Consider the following 14,044-nt stretch of genomic DNA (forward strand, 5'->3'; position numbering starts at 1 on the left):
CTCTCTCCATATATTTATATCTCTGATTCTCTTCGCTGACATCCCTCCATCCCTATTTCTGTATGTCTTCTCTTCTATCCGACCCTCTCTCCTCACCTTCAGCATTTCACAATTTCTCTCCCCATCCTACCGTTCTCCATCTCAATCGATTTCAAAAAATTGTATTTGTTACATACACAGTTTACAAAAGATATAAAAGGTGCAGTGAAATACTTACGTGCTAGCTCAGCTCCCTCAACATTGCAGTACAATAATCAATATAAATAATAATAAGCAGCATAAAATAACAGGTAGTTAGTAGAAGGTAATATGCATAGTAGTAGTAAACTGATATGTACATAACTCTCTGGCTATTCTAGGATTCCTCTATCGCTGGATCTTTCCCTCTGGCTCTTCCTGGATCGCTCAATCTCCCTCCATCTCTATATCTCCCTGCCTCCCTCCCTCTGTTTCTCTCCCTCCCTCCGTTTGGTACCTGTGATTCATAGGGCAGGAAGGCGATGTTGATCTCAGTCAGGGTCTTAATGGATTTGGAGGCGCGGCTCTTCACTACCTCGTTGAACAGTGGGTCTGGGCAGGCTGAAACATGGAGAGGTTGATGTGAGTGTGAGTGGTGGATCAGTTGGTAGAGCATGCATGGCACTTACAACATCAGGATTGTGGGTTCAATTCCTGCTGGGGCCACACATACAGTGAGGGGAAAAAGTATTTGATCCCCTGCTGATTTTGTACGTTTGCCCACTGACAAAGAAATAATCAGTCTATCATTTTAATGGTAGGTTTATTTGAACAGTGAGAGACAGAATAACAACAACAAAATCCAGAAAAACGCATGTCAAACATGTTATTAATTGATTTGCATTTTAATGAGGGAAATAAGTATTTGACCCCCTCTCAATCAGAAAGATTTCTGGCTCCCAGGTGTCTTTTATACAGGTAATGAGTTGAGATTAGGAGCACAATCTTAAAGGGAGTGCTCCTAATCTCAGTTTGTTACCTGTATAAAAGACACCTGTCCACAGAAGCAATCAATCAATCAGATTCCAAACTCTCCACCATGGCCAAGACCAAAGAGCTCTCCAAGGATGTCAGGGACAAGATTGTAGACCTACACAAGGCTGGAATGGGCTACAAGACCATCGCCAAGCAGCTTGGTGAGACTGTGACAACAGTTGGTGTGATTATTCGCAAATGGAAGAAACACAAAATAAATGTCAATCTCCCTCAGCCTGGGGCTCCATGCAAGATCTCACCTCGTGGAGTTGCAATGATCATGAGAACGGTGAGGAATCAGCCCAGAACTACACGGGAGGATCTTGTCAATGATCTCAAGGCAGCTGGGACCATAGTCACCAAGAAAACAATTGGTAACACACTACGCCGTGAAGGACTGAAATCCTGCAGCGCCTGCAAGGATCCCCTGCTCAAGAAAGCACATATACAGGCCCGTCTGAAGTTTGCCAATGAACATCTGAATGATTCAGAGGAGAACTGGGTGAAAGTGTTGTGGTCAGATGAGACCAAAATCGAGCTCTTTGGCATCAACTCAACTCGCCATATTTGGAGGAGGAGGAATGCTGCCTATGACCCCAAGAACACCACCTCCACCGTCAAACATGGAGGTGGAAACATTATGCTTTGGGGGTGTTTTTCTGCTAAGGGGACAGGACAACTTCACCGCATCAAAGGGACAATGGACGGGGCCATGTACCGTCAAATCTTGGGTGAGAACCTCCTTCCCTCAGCCAGGGCATTGAAAATGGGTCGTGGATGGGTATTCCAGCATGACAATGACCCAAAACACACAGCCAAGGCCACAAAGGAGTGGCTCAAGAAGAAGAACATTAAGGTCCTGGAGTGGCCTAGCCAGTCTCCAGACCTTAATCCCATAGATAATCTGTGGAGGGAGCTGAAGGTTCGAGTTGCCAAACGTCAGCCTCGAAACCTTAATGACTTGGAGAAGATCTGCAAAGAGGAGTGGGACAAAATCTCTCCTGAGATGTGTGCAAACCTGGTGGCCAACTACAAGAAACGTCTGACCTCTGTGATTGCCAGTTTTGCCACCAAGTACTAAGTCATGTTTTGCAGAGGGGTCAAATACTTATTTCCCTCATTAAAATGCAAATCAATTCATAACATTTTTGACATGCGTTTTTCTGGATTTTTGTTGTTGTTATTCTGTCTCTCACTGTTCAAATAAACCTACCATTAAAATTATAGATTGATCATGTCTTTGTCAGTGGGCAAACTTACAAAATCAGCAGGGGATCAAATACTTTTTTCCCTCACTGTATGACAATATATGCACACACTACCGTAAGATGCTTCGGATAAAAGCATATTAAAAGATGGGCCAGTATATTAATAACCCTTGTTTCAAAGGATGATGATGCTGAAAACTCTGAGCTCTATTTTGGGTGTCTAGATCAACTCTGGTTTTGTAATAAAAAAAGTGTTTTCTTTTGTTGCACATTATTCCTTCCATGAAGCCCTTTTACCAACATCACAGCCCTCTCCACTAAGAATGAATGGCTGAGGTCACATTAATGTCCATTGAGCTGTGTAGTGAATCCGCACAGCACTTGAGGTGTAGAGGAAAGGCTCCTCAGGGAGCAACTCACAGTCAGTGAAGAAGACGTGGGCTGCTTTGTATTTGGCTGAATGGGGGTCTTTGAAGTCTCCAATTAGGGTCTGCACAGACTGGAGAGAGAAGGACACAAGAGAGTAAAATGTCTGTGTGTGTGTGTGTGTGTGTGTGTGTGTGTGTGTGTGTGTGTGGATGTGTTTAACTATTATTGTGGGGACCAGAACACAAGAATAGTAAACGAACAAAAAATTGGACTAACAGGGGCCTCCCGAGTGGCGCAGCGGTCTAAGGCACTGCTTCGCAATGCTTGAGGTGTCATTACAGACCCCGGTTTGATCCCAGGCTACAGTACCAGTCAAAAGTTTGGACACACCTACTCATTCAAGGGTTGTCTTTATTTTCTACATTGTAGAATAATAGTGAAGATAAAACTATGAAATAACACATATGGAATCATGTAGTAACCAATAAAGTGTTAAACAAATGAAAATATATTTTACATTTGAGATTCTTCAAAGTAGCCACCTTTTGCCTTGATGACAGCTTTGCACACTCTTGGCATTCTCTCAACCAGCTTCATGAGGAATGCTTTTTCAACAGTCTTGAAGGAGTTCCCACATATGCTGAGCACTTGTTGGCTGCTTTTCCTTCACTCTGCAGTCCAACTCATCCCAAACCATCTCAATTGGGTTGAGGTCGGGGGATTGCGGAGGCCAGGTCATCTGATGCAGCACTCCATCACTCTCCTTGGTGAAATAGCCCTTACCCAGCCTGGAGGTGTGTTTTGGGTCATTGTCCTGTTGAAAAACAAATGATAGTCCCACTAAGCGCAAACCAGAAGGGATGGCGTATCGCTGCAGAATGCTGTGGTAGCCATGCTGGTTAAGTGTGCCTTGAATTCTAAATAAATCACAGACAGTGTCACCAGCAAAGCACCCCCACACCATCACACCTCCTCCTCCATGCTTCACGGTGGGAACCACACATGCGGAGATCATCCGTTCACCTACTCTGCGTCTTACAAAGACACAGCGGTTGGAACCAAAAATCTCCAATTTGGATTCATCAGACCAAAGGACTGATTTCCACTGGTCTAATGTCCATTGCTCGTGTTTCTTGGCCCAAACAAGTCTCTTTTTATTATTGGTGTCCTTTAGTAGTGGTTTCTTTGCAACAATTCGACCATGAAGGCCTGATTCATGCAGTTTCCTCTGAACAGTTGAGATGTGTCTGTTACTTGAACTCTGTGAAGCATTTATTTGGGCTGCAATCTCTAATGAATTTATCCTCTGCAGCAGAGGTACCTCTGGGTCTTCCTTTCTTGTGGCGGTCCTCATGAGAGCCAGTTTCATCATAGCGCTTGATGGTTTTTGCGACTGCAAATGAAGAAACGTTCAAAGTTCTTGAAATCTTCCAGATTTATTGACCTTCATGTCTTAAAGTAATGATGGACTGTCGTTTCTCTTTGCTTATTTGAGCTGTTCTTGCCATACTATGGACTTGGTCTTTTACCAAATAGGGCTATCTTCTGTATACCCCCCTACCTTGTCACAACACAACTGATTGGCTCAAACGCATTAAGAAGGAAGGAAATTCCACAAATTAACTTCTAACAAGGCACACCTGTTAATTGAAATGCATTCCAGGTGACTACCTCATGAAGCTGGTACTTTTGACTGGTACTGTATGTCGCAGCCGGCCGCAACCGTGAGACCCATGAGGCGGCGCACAATTGGCGCCGCATCGTCCAGGTTAGGGGAGGGTTTGGCCGGCCGGGATGTCCTTGTCCCATCGCGCTCTAGCGACTCCTTGTGGCGGGCCAGGCGCATGTGCAATGACTTCGGACGCCAGTTGTACGGTGTTTCCTCCGACACATTGGTGCGGCTGGCTTCCGGGTTAAGTGAGCAGTGTGTCAAGAAGCAGTGTGGGTCATGTTTCGGAGGACGCATGGCTCTCGACCTTCGACTCTCCTGAGTCCGTACGGGAGTTCCAGCGATGGGACAAGACTATAACTGCCAATTGGATATCACAAAATTGGGGAGAAAAAGGGGTAATTTTTTTTATATATATATATATATATATATATATATATATATATAAATATAACTGGGGACATTTTGTTAGTCCCCACGAGGTCAAATGCTATTTCTAGGGGGTTTAGGGTTAAGGTTAGAATTAGTGTTAGGGTTAGAATCACGTTAAGGGTTAGGGTTAGGAGCTAGGGTTAGTTTTAGGGTTAGGGTTAGGAGCTAAGGTTAGCTTTAGGGTTAAGGTTAAGGTTAGGTTTTTGGGTTAAGGTTAGGGTTAGGGTTAGGGTTAGGGTTAGGGTAAGAGTACAGGTTAGGGTTAGGTTTAGGATTAGGGAAAATAGGATTTTGAATGGGACTGAATTTTGTGTCCCCACAAGGTTAGCTGTACAAGACTGTGTGTGTGTGTGTGTGTGTGTGTGTGAGTGTGTGTATGTATGTGTGTGTACATGTTTTACTATACTTGTGAGTACCATTCTTGGTTTACACAAGACATTTTGCCAGTCCTCACTTGTAAAAAGGCTATTTTAGGCTTAGGGGTTAGGTTTAGGGTTAGGGTTACAAGTAGGGTTAGTGGTTAGGTTTAGGGTTAGGGTTTAAGGTTAGGATTAGGATTAGGGTTTGGGAAAATATAATTTTAAATGGTAATCAATTGTTGGTCCCCAAAACGTCCTCACAAGTATAATAAGATATAGGTGTGTGTGTGTGTGTGTGTGTGTGTGTGTGTGTGTGTGTGTGTGTGTGTGTGTGTGTGTGTGTGTGTGTGTGTGTGTTCAGCATGTGTCTGTCAGCGTGTGCCTGCATGTACTGTATGTGTTTGAATAAGGAGGGGAGAAGTGGAGAGTAAAGCTGGTAGAAGGAAGGTAGGAAGGTATAGTCCAGTCAGCTAGAGATCCTGTCCACAGACACACAGGAGTATTGTGTGGTTTGCGTAGGCTGAGTCAACAACCCTGGGTTTGAGTACCATCTTATACAGAACGGTGGCATATGGTCTCTGTGTACAGTGAGTACAGAAAGATGCCAGAGACAGTGTTCTAAATATAGACTGTGAGAGGGAGATGCTGGTGTGTGTGTACCTTGTCTGTGGGGGTAATCAGGTAAATGGCCTCCAGGGTGGGAAGAGGCTCTCGCCGCTTGTTTATGTCCTCCACAACTAGAGAGAGAGAGAGAGAGAGAGAGAGAGAGAGAGAGAGAGAGAGAGAGAGAGAGAGAGAGAGAGAGAGAGAGAGAGAGAGAGAGAGAGAGAGAGAGAGAGAGAGAGAGAGAGAGAGAGAGAGAGAGAGAGAGAGAGAGAGAGAGAGAGAGAGAGAGAGAGAGAGAGAGAGAGAGAGAGAGAGAGAGAGAGAGAGAGAGAGAGAGAGAGAGAGAGAGAGAGAGAGAGAGAGAGAGAGAGAGAGAGAGAGAGAGAGAGAGAGAGAGAGAGAGAGAGAGAGAGAGAGAGAGAGAGAGAGAGAGAGAGAGAGAGAGAGAGAGAGAGAGAGAGAGAGAGAGAGATATGTGCTTATATCATGTTTGCTGATGGTTGAGTCATGGTAGCCAAATGGTAGCTACAGTGCCTATGTAACAAGTGTTGAATTTCATGTAGAATTACACAAAACCTGAATAGTTCCCATGCCTGATATTAGTGAACATTCGTTTTGTTGTTGTAAGTGCCCCTTTTAATGTCGCACACTTCCTTCTCCTTCTGTATTCCCCCTCATAAACATCCCCTGACCCCTCCGACCTCTTCCCTTTCTACTGTACCCATATGGAAGAGGTAGGTTACTGAAACATTTCCCCATGAAATCATAATCAATCCTATATGTTAAAACACTTATAATGAGTTTATATGCTCACTTACAGTGAAATGGTCTCCCACAAATATATTGGGATATTCATGTATTAGGGCAGCACAGCATTTGTTCATGGACGTTTTCCTGTCATTATCAGAGAATAAAAGATCTACACCAACCCTGATCCTTTGGCCATATGTAAGCCAATCAAAACACAATGCAGAGGCAATCTACACCTGTCACACATACAGTATAACAATGGAGGCTGATGACACGTGGTCCTCTGTAGCTCAATTGGTAGAACATGGTGCTTGTAACGCCAGGGTAGTGGGTTCGATCCCCGGGACCACCCATATGTAAAAATGTATGCACACATGACTGTAAGTCGCTTTGGATAAAAGCGTCTGCTAAATGGCATATTATTATTATTATATGATGAGGTTTAAACAGAGCAGAGTGCTTACTGGTGATGCCCTCTGACATGATGTCTGTCATCTTGCAGCAGGAGGATAGCATCCTCATGCTCAGCTGGTCCACAATCAACGCCTGAGACAAGGAAGAGAAAACAATGTGAAACCATGGAGACTGAGATAGAGGAAGGAGTAAGACAGAGGTTTCGGAAAACAAGGTTAGGACTCTCTAATCATATTAAAATGTTTCATTGGTAGCACTGGTGCAGTGCACCCAACTTAAAAATGTCCAGAAAAAGAGATTGATTTCAATTAATTTAGATAGCCTACCTTAGGCCTATATGACTACTTTTGAAGTAGCTATCCAGGACCCCCTTTCTTCTAGTGCCATCTTAAACCATACTGGTCAAGTTACCAGGTTGGCCAGCTAGGTAACATGACTGGATAGTTTGTGGCCTGAGTAGTTTAAACGGCCTGCAACATGGTTTATGAAAATATAAAAGGTGACCCGCGAATCCGTGACAGAAAAGAAATGTAGCTCCTGTAACAATAAATCCACATCAGCCAATTAAAATCGTCAAAGTAGTTCCACGTTATAAAACGCTACATGTTAGCTGTTCCCATTAGATAACATGGCACATTTAGCCCTATTATAACCTGACCAGCTGGCAGTGATTATTTCCTGTAACAAATTCTGCATCAGCCTATCAAATGCACTACATGCAAAAGTATGTGGACACCTGCTCATCGAACATCTCATTCCAAAATGATGGGCATTAATATGGAGTTGGTCCCCCCTTTGCTGCTATAACAGCCTCCAGTCTTCTGGGAAGACTTTCCACTAGATGTTGGAACATTGCGGCGGGGACTTGCTTCCATTCAGCCACAAGAGCATTAGTGAAGTCGGGCACTGATGTTGGGTGATTAGGCCTGGCTCGCAGTCGGCATTCCAGTTCATCCATGAAACAGGAAAGGGCCTTCCCCAAACTGTTGCCACAAAGTTGCAAGCACAGAATCGTCTAGAATGTCATTGTATGCTGTAACGTTAAGATTTCCCTTCACTGGAACTAATGGGCCTAGCCTGAACCATGGAAAATCAGCCCCAGACCATTATTCCTCCTCCACCAAACTTTACAGTTGGCACTATGCATTCGGACAGCTAGCGTTCTCCTGGCATCCGCCAAACCCAGATTAGTCCGTCGGACTGCCAGATGGTGAAGCGTGATTCATCACTCCAGAGAACACATTTCCACTGCTTCAGAGTCCAATGGCGGCGAGCTTTACACCACTCCAACCGACGCTTGGCATTGCGCATGGTGATCTTAGGCTTGTGTACGGCTGCTCGGCCATGGAAACCCATTTCATGAAGCTCCCGACTAACCGTTCTTCTGCTGATATTACTTCCAGAGGCAGTTTGGAACTCGGTAGTGATTGTTGCAACCGAGGACAGACGATTTTTACGCGCTACGCGCTTCAGCACTCGACGGTCCCGTTCTGTGAGCTTGTGTGGCCTACCATTTCGCGGCTGAGCCGTTGTTGCTCATAGACATTTCCACTTCATAATAACAGCACTTACAGTTGACCGGGGCAGCTCTAGCAGGGCAGAAATTTGACAAACTGACTTTTAGGAAAGGTGGCATCCTATGACGGTGCCACGTTGAAAGCCACTGAGCTCTTCAGTACGGGCCATTCTACTGCCAATGTTTGTCTATGTCCATGGCTGTGTGCTCGGTTTTATACACCTGTCAGCAATGGGTGTGGCTGAAATAGCCGAATCCACCAATACTTTTGGCCATGTAGTGTATCTTAGAATTTATATCCCATCAACCAATGGCATTTCTTAAAATAGGTCAACTTGGCCACCAGAGGGATATTATAAACCTCCAAATTCAAGGTTTACTTTGGTTCCACTTAGTCTGTCACAAGTGTAGTGTGCCAAAACGGCATGATGACTAGGCTACTAGCTACTAACGTTATTATAAATTATAAATATTTGTGTGTAAATCAAATCAAATTAAATCCAATTTTATTGGTCACATACACATGTTCAGCAGATGCTATTGCGGGTGTAACGAAAAGCTTGTGCTTCTAGCTCCGACAGTGCAGTAATATCTAACAAGTAATATCTAACAATTTCACAACAATACACACAATACACACAAATCTAAAGTAAAGGAATGGAATTAAGAATATATAAATATTTGGACGAGCAATGTCAGAGCGGCATAGACTAAGATACAGTAGAACAGAATAGAATACAGTATATACATATGAGATGAGTAAAGCAGTATGTAAACATTATTAAAGTGACTAGTGTTCCATTATTAAAGTGGCCAGTGATTTCAAGTCTATGTATATAGGCAGCAGCCTCTAAGGTGCTAGTGATGTCTCTAACGTCTATGTTAATGTTTTTAAATGTATGTAAATTGTAAAGTATTTTTGTCTGTAATGTCTGTTTTGTTATGTGTCAGACCCCAGGAAGACTAGCTGTCGCCATTGGCGTCGGCTAATGGGGATCCTAGTAATAATTTAAAAACGTTAGACAAAATTCAAAAGACACGTTTTCGCATATGTGACAAAATCCCATGTTTTTGCTTATCTGTTTCACACACATCCATGTGCTTTTACGGGAAAAAGACAAAGGAGGTCTATACATAATTTAAGTTTATTGTACATAAGTCGAAGAGCCTTATGGTCTTGTCAAATAGCTGTCATGTACCCCTACTACCATTGCTGCCAGGTGATGTATACCACTATGGCGGTTGACTGTGAATGTTCGGGGTACAGTCACAGTGGGTTCGAGGTCCCTTCGCATCAAGCTTTTTTATTAAGGAAAAAACTGTTCACTCCTGGTCCTCCATGCTGAATTCAAATAATGCATACGTAAGTGGATGATTATAATAATGCATATAAAATGTTATATATGTGAGTGTAGCCTAAATAAAAAATTAAGTGGTGTTTTTGGTCTAACAGTCACGTTATGCATTTACACTATGCTATTATATTCGGTATGTTAGGCCTATGTAGAATACTAATGAATCATTAAAATATCTTGCGAGACATTGATTCAGCTTTGATCTAAACTTTATTAAACAAGCACCATTCTGAAAAGTAGCGGAGCGTCACTCTGGTGCGCTCCGGCAGCACTACACTACCCCTATGTAGCAGTAGTGTGTCGGTCTGCAAAAGGGACTCCAAGAAGCTCCTCATTAAATATACCGTATTTTCCGCACTATAAGGCGCACCGGAGTATAAGCCGCAGCAGCTAAATTGAATGATATTGAATGATGTGTACATATATAAGCCGCACTGGACTATAAGCCGCAGGTGTTTTAATGTTTAATTACCATATGTAAGGGTTCGTGCACAGAGGGGATTGTCGGGAAAGAGACAAACTGTCTCGCTCTCGTAATGTCTGTCTGTCTTGCTCTCGTTCTGTCTCTCGTTCTGTCTCTCGTACCACTCTCGGTTCCACTTTTACTTTTGCGCGCTACCTGTCTCACTCTTTTCCGGCCTCCAGCTTTTCCTGCTGGAGCCCGCCGCTTAAAGGTGGGGGGCGTGGACCGGTCATAGAGCCCATAGAGTTAAAGTTGGTGGACTGTAACCTGTAAAATCCATAGATTTAGGAGGTCTTCTAGTGGCCGTTAGCTGTAAAAATCCATAGATTAGCCGCACCGTTATATAAGCCGCAGGGTTGAAAAATGGGAAAAAAGGCGCGGCTTATAGTCCGAAAATTACGGTATGTATACTGTTTCAAGAAGCTAGGCATATGTTGCATGTCACTACTTCATAGGTGAGACATTTTAATGTTTTTTTATTATACTTTTTTTATCAAAATATGTTGTTTTGGCAGAAATGCCATCTGGAACATGTGAACTTTCATGTGTGTTAATAACAAGCTTGTATGCCATCTGTAAATACAAATAAAATGGTTAAATTACGAGCCTAGTTTGTTTAGCCACGGTAAAATAGAGGAACCTTCCCGCTAGCCATGATTGGCTGAGATAATGGATGGGCTGGACATGCCGAGAGATGAGTTCGGACTTCTTCTGCCATGTAGCATGCTTCTGTCTTTAACATGAGCTGCTCAGTATGTGTGGATAATACTTTCTACCGCAGCTTTTTTTGAAAGATGTCATGAAGAACTGAAAAAGTGTTGCATTGCTGCCCTGAACTTAATAGCGCTATTGAAAAAGGTCAGTGGGAAAAAGTTGTGATGGACTACTTTCTGGAGGACGATCGTGCCATGCTGACTCTCTCTGACTCTGAAAATGAATCAGACGATGAGGAAATCCCTGATTTAGGTCAAAACATTTCAATTGAACCATACATTGTAGAGTCTTCCCTCATCACTGTCCTCAGAAGAAACGGCGATCAACAGTGTTGTTGTCGCGGAAGAAGTTGACCGAGTTTTGAAATCAGTGGAATGCCCAGTGGAAGCAGAGAGATGATTCCTAAATGCGGAGAGGCTATACACAGGAGGCTGTTGTATAAAACACCTGTCTCCAGATTACATCTTCAAACTAAGGGCAACCATGGCATCCATGACAGAGTGAGAAGCGTTCATCCATGTTTACGTTTAATTGTCTAGCTACATTTTCAGATATTATACATTTCAAATTTTGTCAGAACGTCATTTTCATTGCAAGTTAAAGCATACTGTTAGCTAGCTAGCTAACGTTAGCTGGCTGGTTCGCTAGCTAACGTTATGTAAATGATCTGTGTAGTAATATTGTTAGTATCTCAGAAATCCATTTGCATTGCTAGTTATAGCCTAATGTTAGCTAGCTAGCTAACATTGAACCTAGTTGGTTTGCTTTAGCTATCTGCAGATTCATGCATGGCGCATGCATGGTATTATGGTTCATTGGATTATGGTTCATTGTTTAGCTACATGTCTAAACAAAAGACTCCATTATGCAAGTAACCATTTCACTGTACCATTTACACCTCCTGTATCCTGTGCATGTGACAAATAAACGTATAGTATGTGTTTACCAGAGACGGTAATGTGAAGAACAACATGACCTGCACCAAAGTCAGATTAGGATATAGGCCAATGACTAGATCAAGTGTATTTTTCCTACTACTGTTTGCTACTACTTTCACCACTTTTAGTCTTGAAATCTTTGGTTGTTTACTACACTGCCTTACTCTGTTTAGCACATGGCCTCACATGTGAATCCTTAAAGAGATGGGTGGGGCTAAGGCTTAAGAGGGTTTAGACAAAGAAGAGGTGTACCAAAACATTCACGGGCCATTTTCTCAAAAGTGGGGTTACAAGTTTATCAACTTCAAAGCAGAATTACTTCCCCATTGATCCTCAATGCTACATAGGACCGAATCCAGGTGATGGGTCACATATTTGTAATCTTGCTGCACATCCCTTCGCAACACACTATCACAATAAATGTAATTCTACATTTCAAAGGAAAAAACGATATCTCACCTGGGATTTGAAGTTGCTGCAAACTGTGAAAATTACCAGGAGCCAGGCTTGCTACACTGTGAGCTATTCATGCTGTTTTTATGTCTGTTAAGGACACTTCCATGACAGTGTTCAATAATGTCCAACTACGTCAACAGTTGTAATTGGCTGATACAGAATTTGTCCAGCTGGTCTTGTTAGCATAGCTCTGAGTGTGCCAGGTTATCTGATGGAAAAAACTAACATAGCGTTCTATCACGTGCAACTACATTGACAATTTTAATTGTCTGATGTGGATTTTGAGATGGAGAAAAGGTTTAACTTTAAACTTTTTATAATGTTCTCTAGTATGGACCCGTAGGTTTTACTTTGAACAATAAAGAAGGATTTTTATCAACTTCCACTGTCCTCGAAGAGTTGCTGAATTTCCTCTTCACTCTCACAGGTGAGGTGAAATCATACAATGTATCGTCTTTGCTCGTGATGTGTGTTGCTCAAATAACGATACAATGTAACAGCCGGACGGCACAAATATAATTTAGCCATTCAATGTTTTATCTGGGAGAATATTTTTCTATATGCCTGGTGATACCAAATAAAAACTGTAAGTGTAATTAGACCAAAGGGTCCATGTTCCACTGACCAATTTCACTTTTATCTGTCAACTGTGGGAATTAACTCTGTCAAGTGTTTTCTGTGAACAAATGCTGAAAGATACCAATTAACAGAATAAAAAAAAGGAAAACAAGGTTAAACTGCAGTATAACAAAGACAAATACTAATACTGAAATGGGCCTCTCACCTTCCATTCTCCCTTCTTCTTCACCTTCTTGATGACATCATTCATAATCTCTGTGAAAGAGAAGAGCAGGTTAGAACATTCTTTACTTCACATGCTTCTTCACTATGTGCATCCTTCCAATTTCAGTTGATATGATTTTCTTTTAGTTATTTTCAATGCCAAAATGTAGAATTGAGCGTACATGTACAGGTTAATAATATACAGTCATTTTCTCTGGTTTGATTCATTGACAAGAAGCAGACTGATTCCATATAGTAATGAGTGACAGTAGAGCACAGGACACAAATGAGCACTCTCTCACACTCATCATCACGCCTCTGGGAACAAGGCTGAAGAAGAGTTATTCCTCTATGGAGGATCCACACAAGTATGCCCACGCACACACACACACACACCTTTCCCTGCAACAACTTCATAACAACTAACACAGCCCTGCAGCCCTGTTTTCTCTTGAACACCAACCCTGTCAAGAGTTTACCAGCATCCTACCGTGCCAAACCCACCTAAGTTAGGCTGTGTGCCCAAAGAGCCCCACGCTCACAAACACACACACACACACACACACACACACACACACACACACACACACACACACACACACATAAACACGTGACGAGTGAAGAGAATGTCAACAGGGCCAGGTGGATAGTACATCCCTGTAGTGAGCATCACTTCCAGATCAACCATAGAGCACACTGACACTAAAATATGCTTCTATGGGACATCATTGCTCTGCTCTTGACAGCCTGTCTCATAGCTGTCATGTATAATTGCTGTTGTGCTGAATATGTGATTCTAGTCCATTGGAAGGATTCATTTTCATCAAAGCAAAGTCATCCAACCCCTCTTAGTACATTTAGTTTTTAGTATTTTATTAGGATCCCCATTAGCTGTTGCCAAGGTAGCAGCTACTCTGCCTGGGGTCCAAACAGAGATAAAACATTATATCATACAAAACATTGTGCCTTATACAACTTTACATTGCTCCATTATTACATTACAATATTACAATACTACA

The 14,044-nt window shown here is 42.6% G+C and overlaps 1 protein-coding gene across 2 annotated transcripts in view; it reads right to left on the bottom strand.

Annotated features, from left to right (window-relative positions):
• The window catches only part of LOC121541600 (syntaxin-binding protein 1), a 51,214-nt gene that overhangs the window by 13,069 nt on the left and 24,101 nt on the right, over nucleotides 1-14,044 (bottom strand). For both annotated transcript variants that reach the window (XM_041850740.2, XM_041850739.2), the window contains exons 2-6: nucleotides 13,027-13,076; nucleotides 6,851-6,932; nucleotides 5,691-5,767; nucleotides 2,622-2,700; nucleotides 476-579 (exon numbers count right to left, since the gene is read on the bottom strand). In XM_041850740.2, the coding sequence (XP_041706674.1) occupies nucleotides 476-579; nucleotides 2,622-2,700; nucleotides 5,691-5,767; nucleotides 6,851-6,932; nucleotides 13,027-13,076 (392 nt within the window). The remainder of the gene's footprint in view (nucleotides 1-475; nucleotides 580-2,621; nucleotides 2,701-5,690; nucleotides 5,768-6,850; nucleotides 6,933-13,026; nucleotides 13,077-14,044) is intronic.

Source organism: Coregonus clupeaformis, chromosome 27 (assembly GCF_020615455.1).
Source record: "Coregonus clupeaformis isolate EN_2021a chromosome 27, ASM2061545v1, whole genome shotgun sequence".
NCBI lineage: Eukaryota > Metazoa > Chordata > Actinopteri > Salmoniformes > Salmonidae > Coregonus > Coregonus clupeaformis.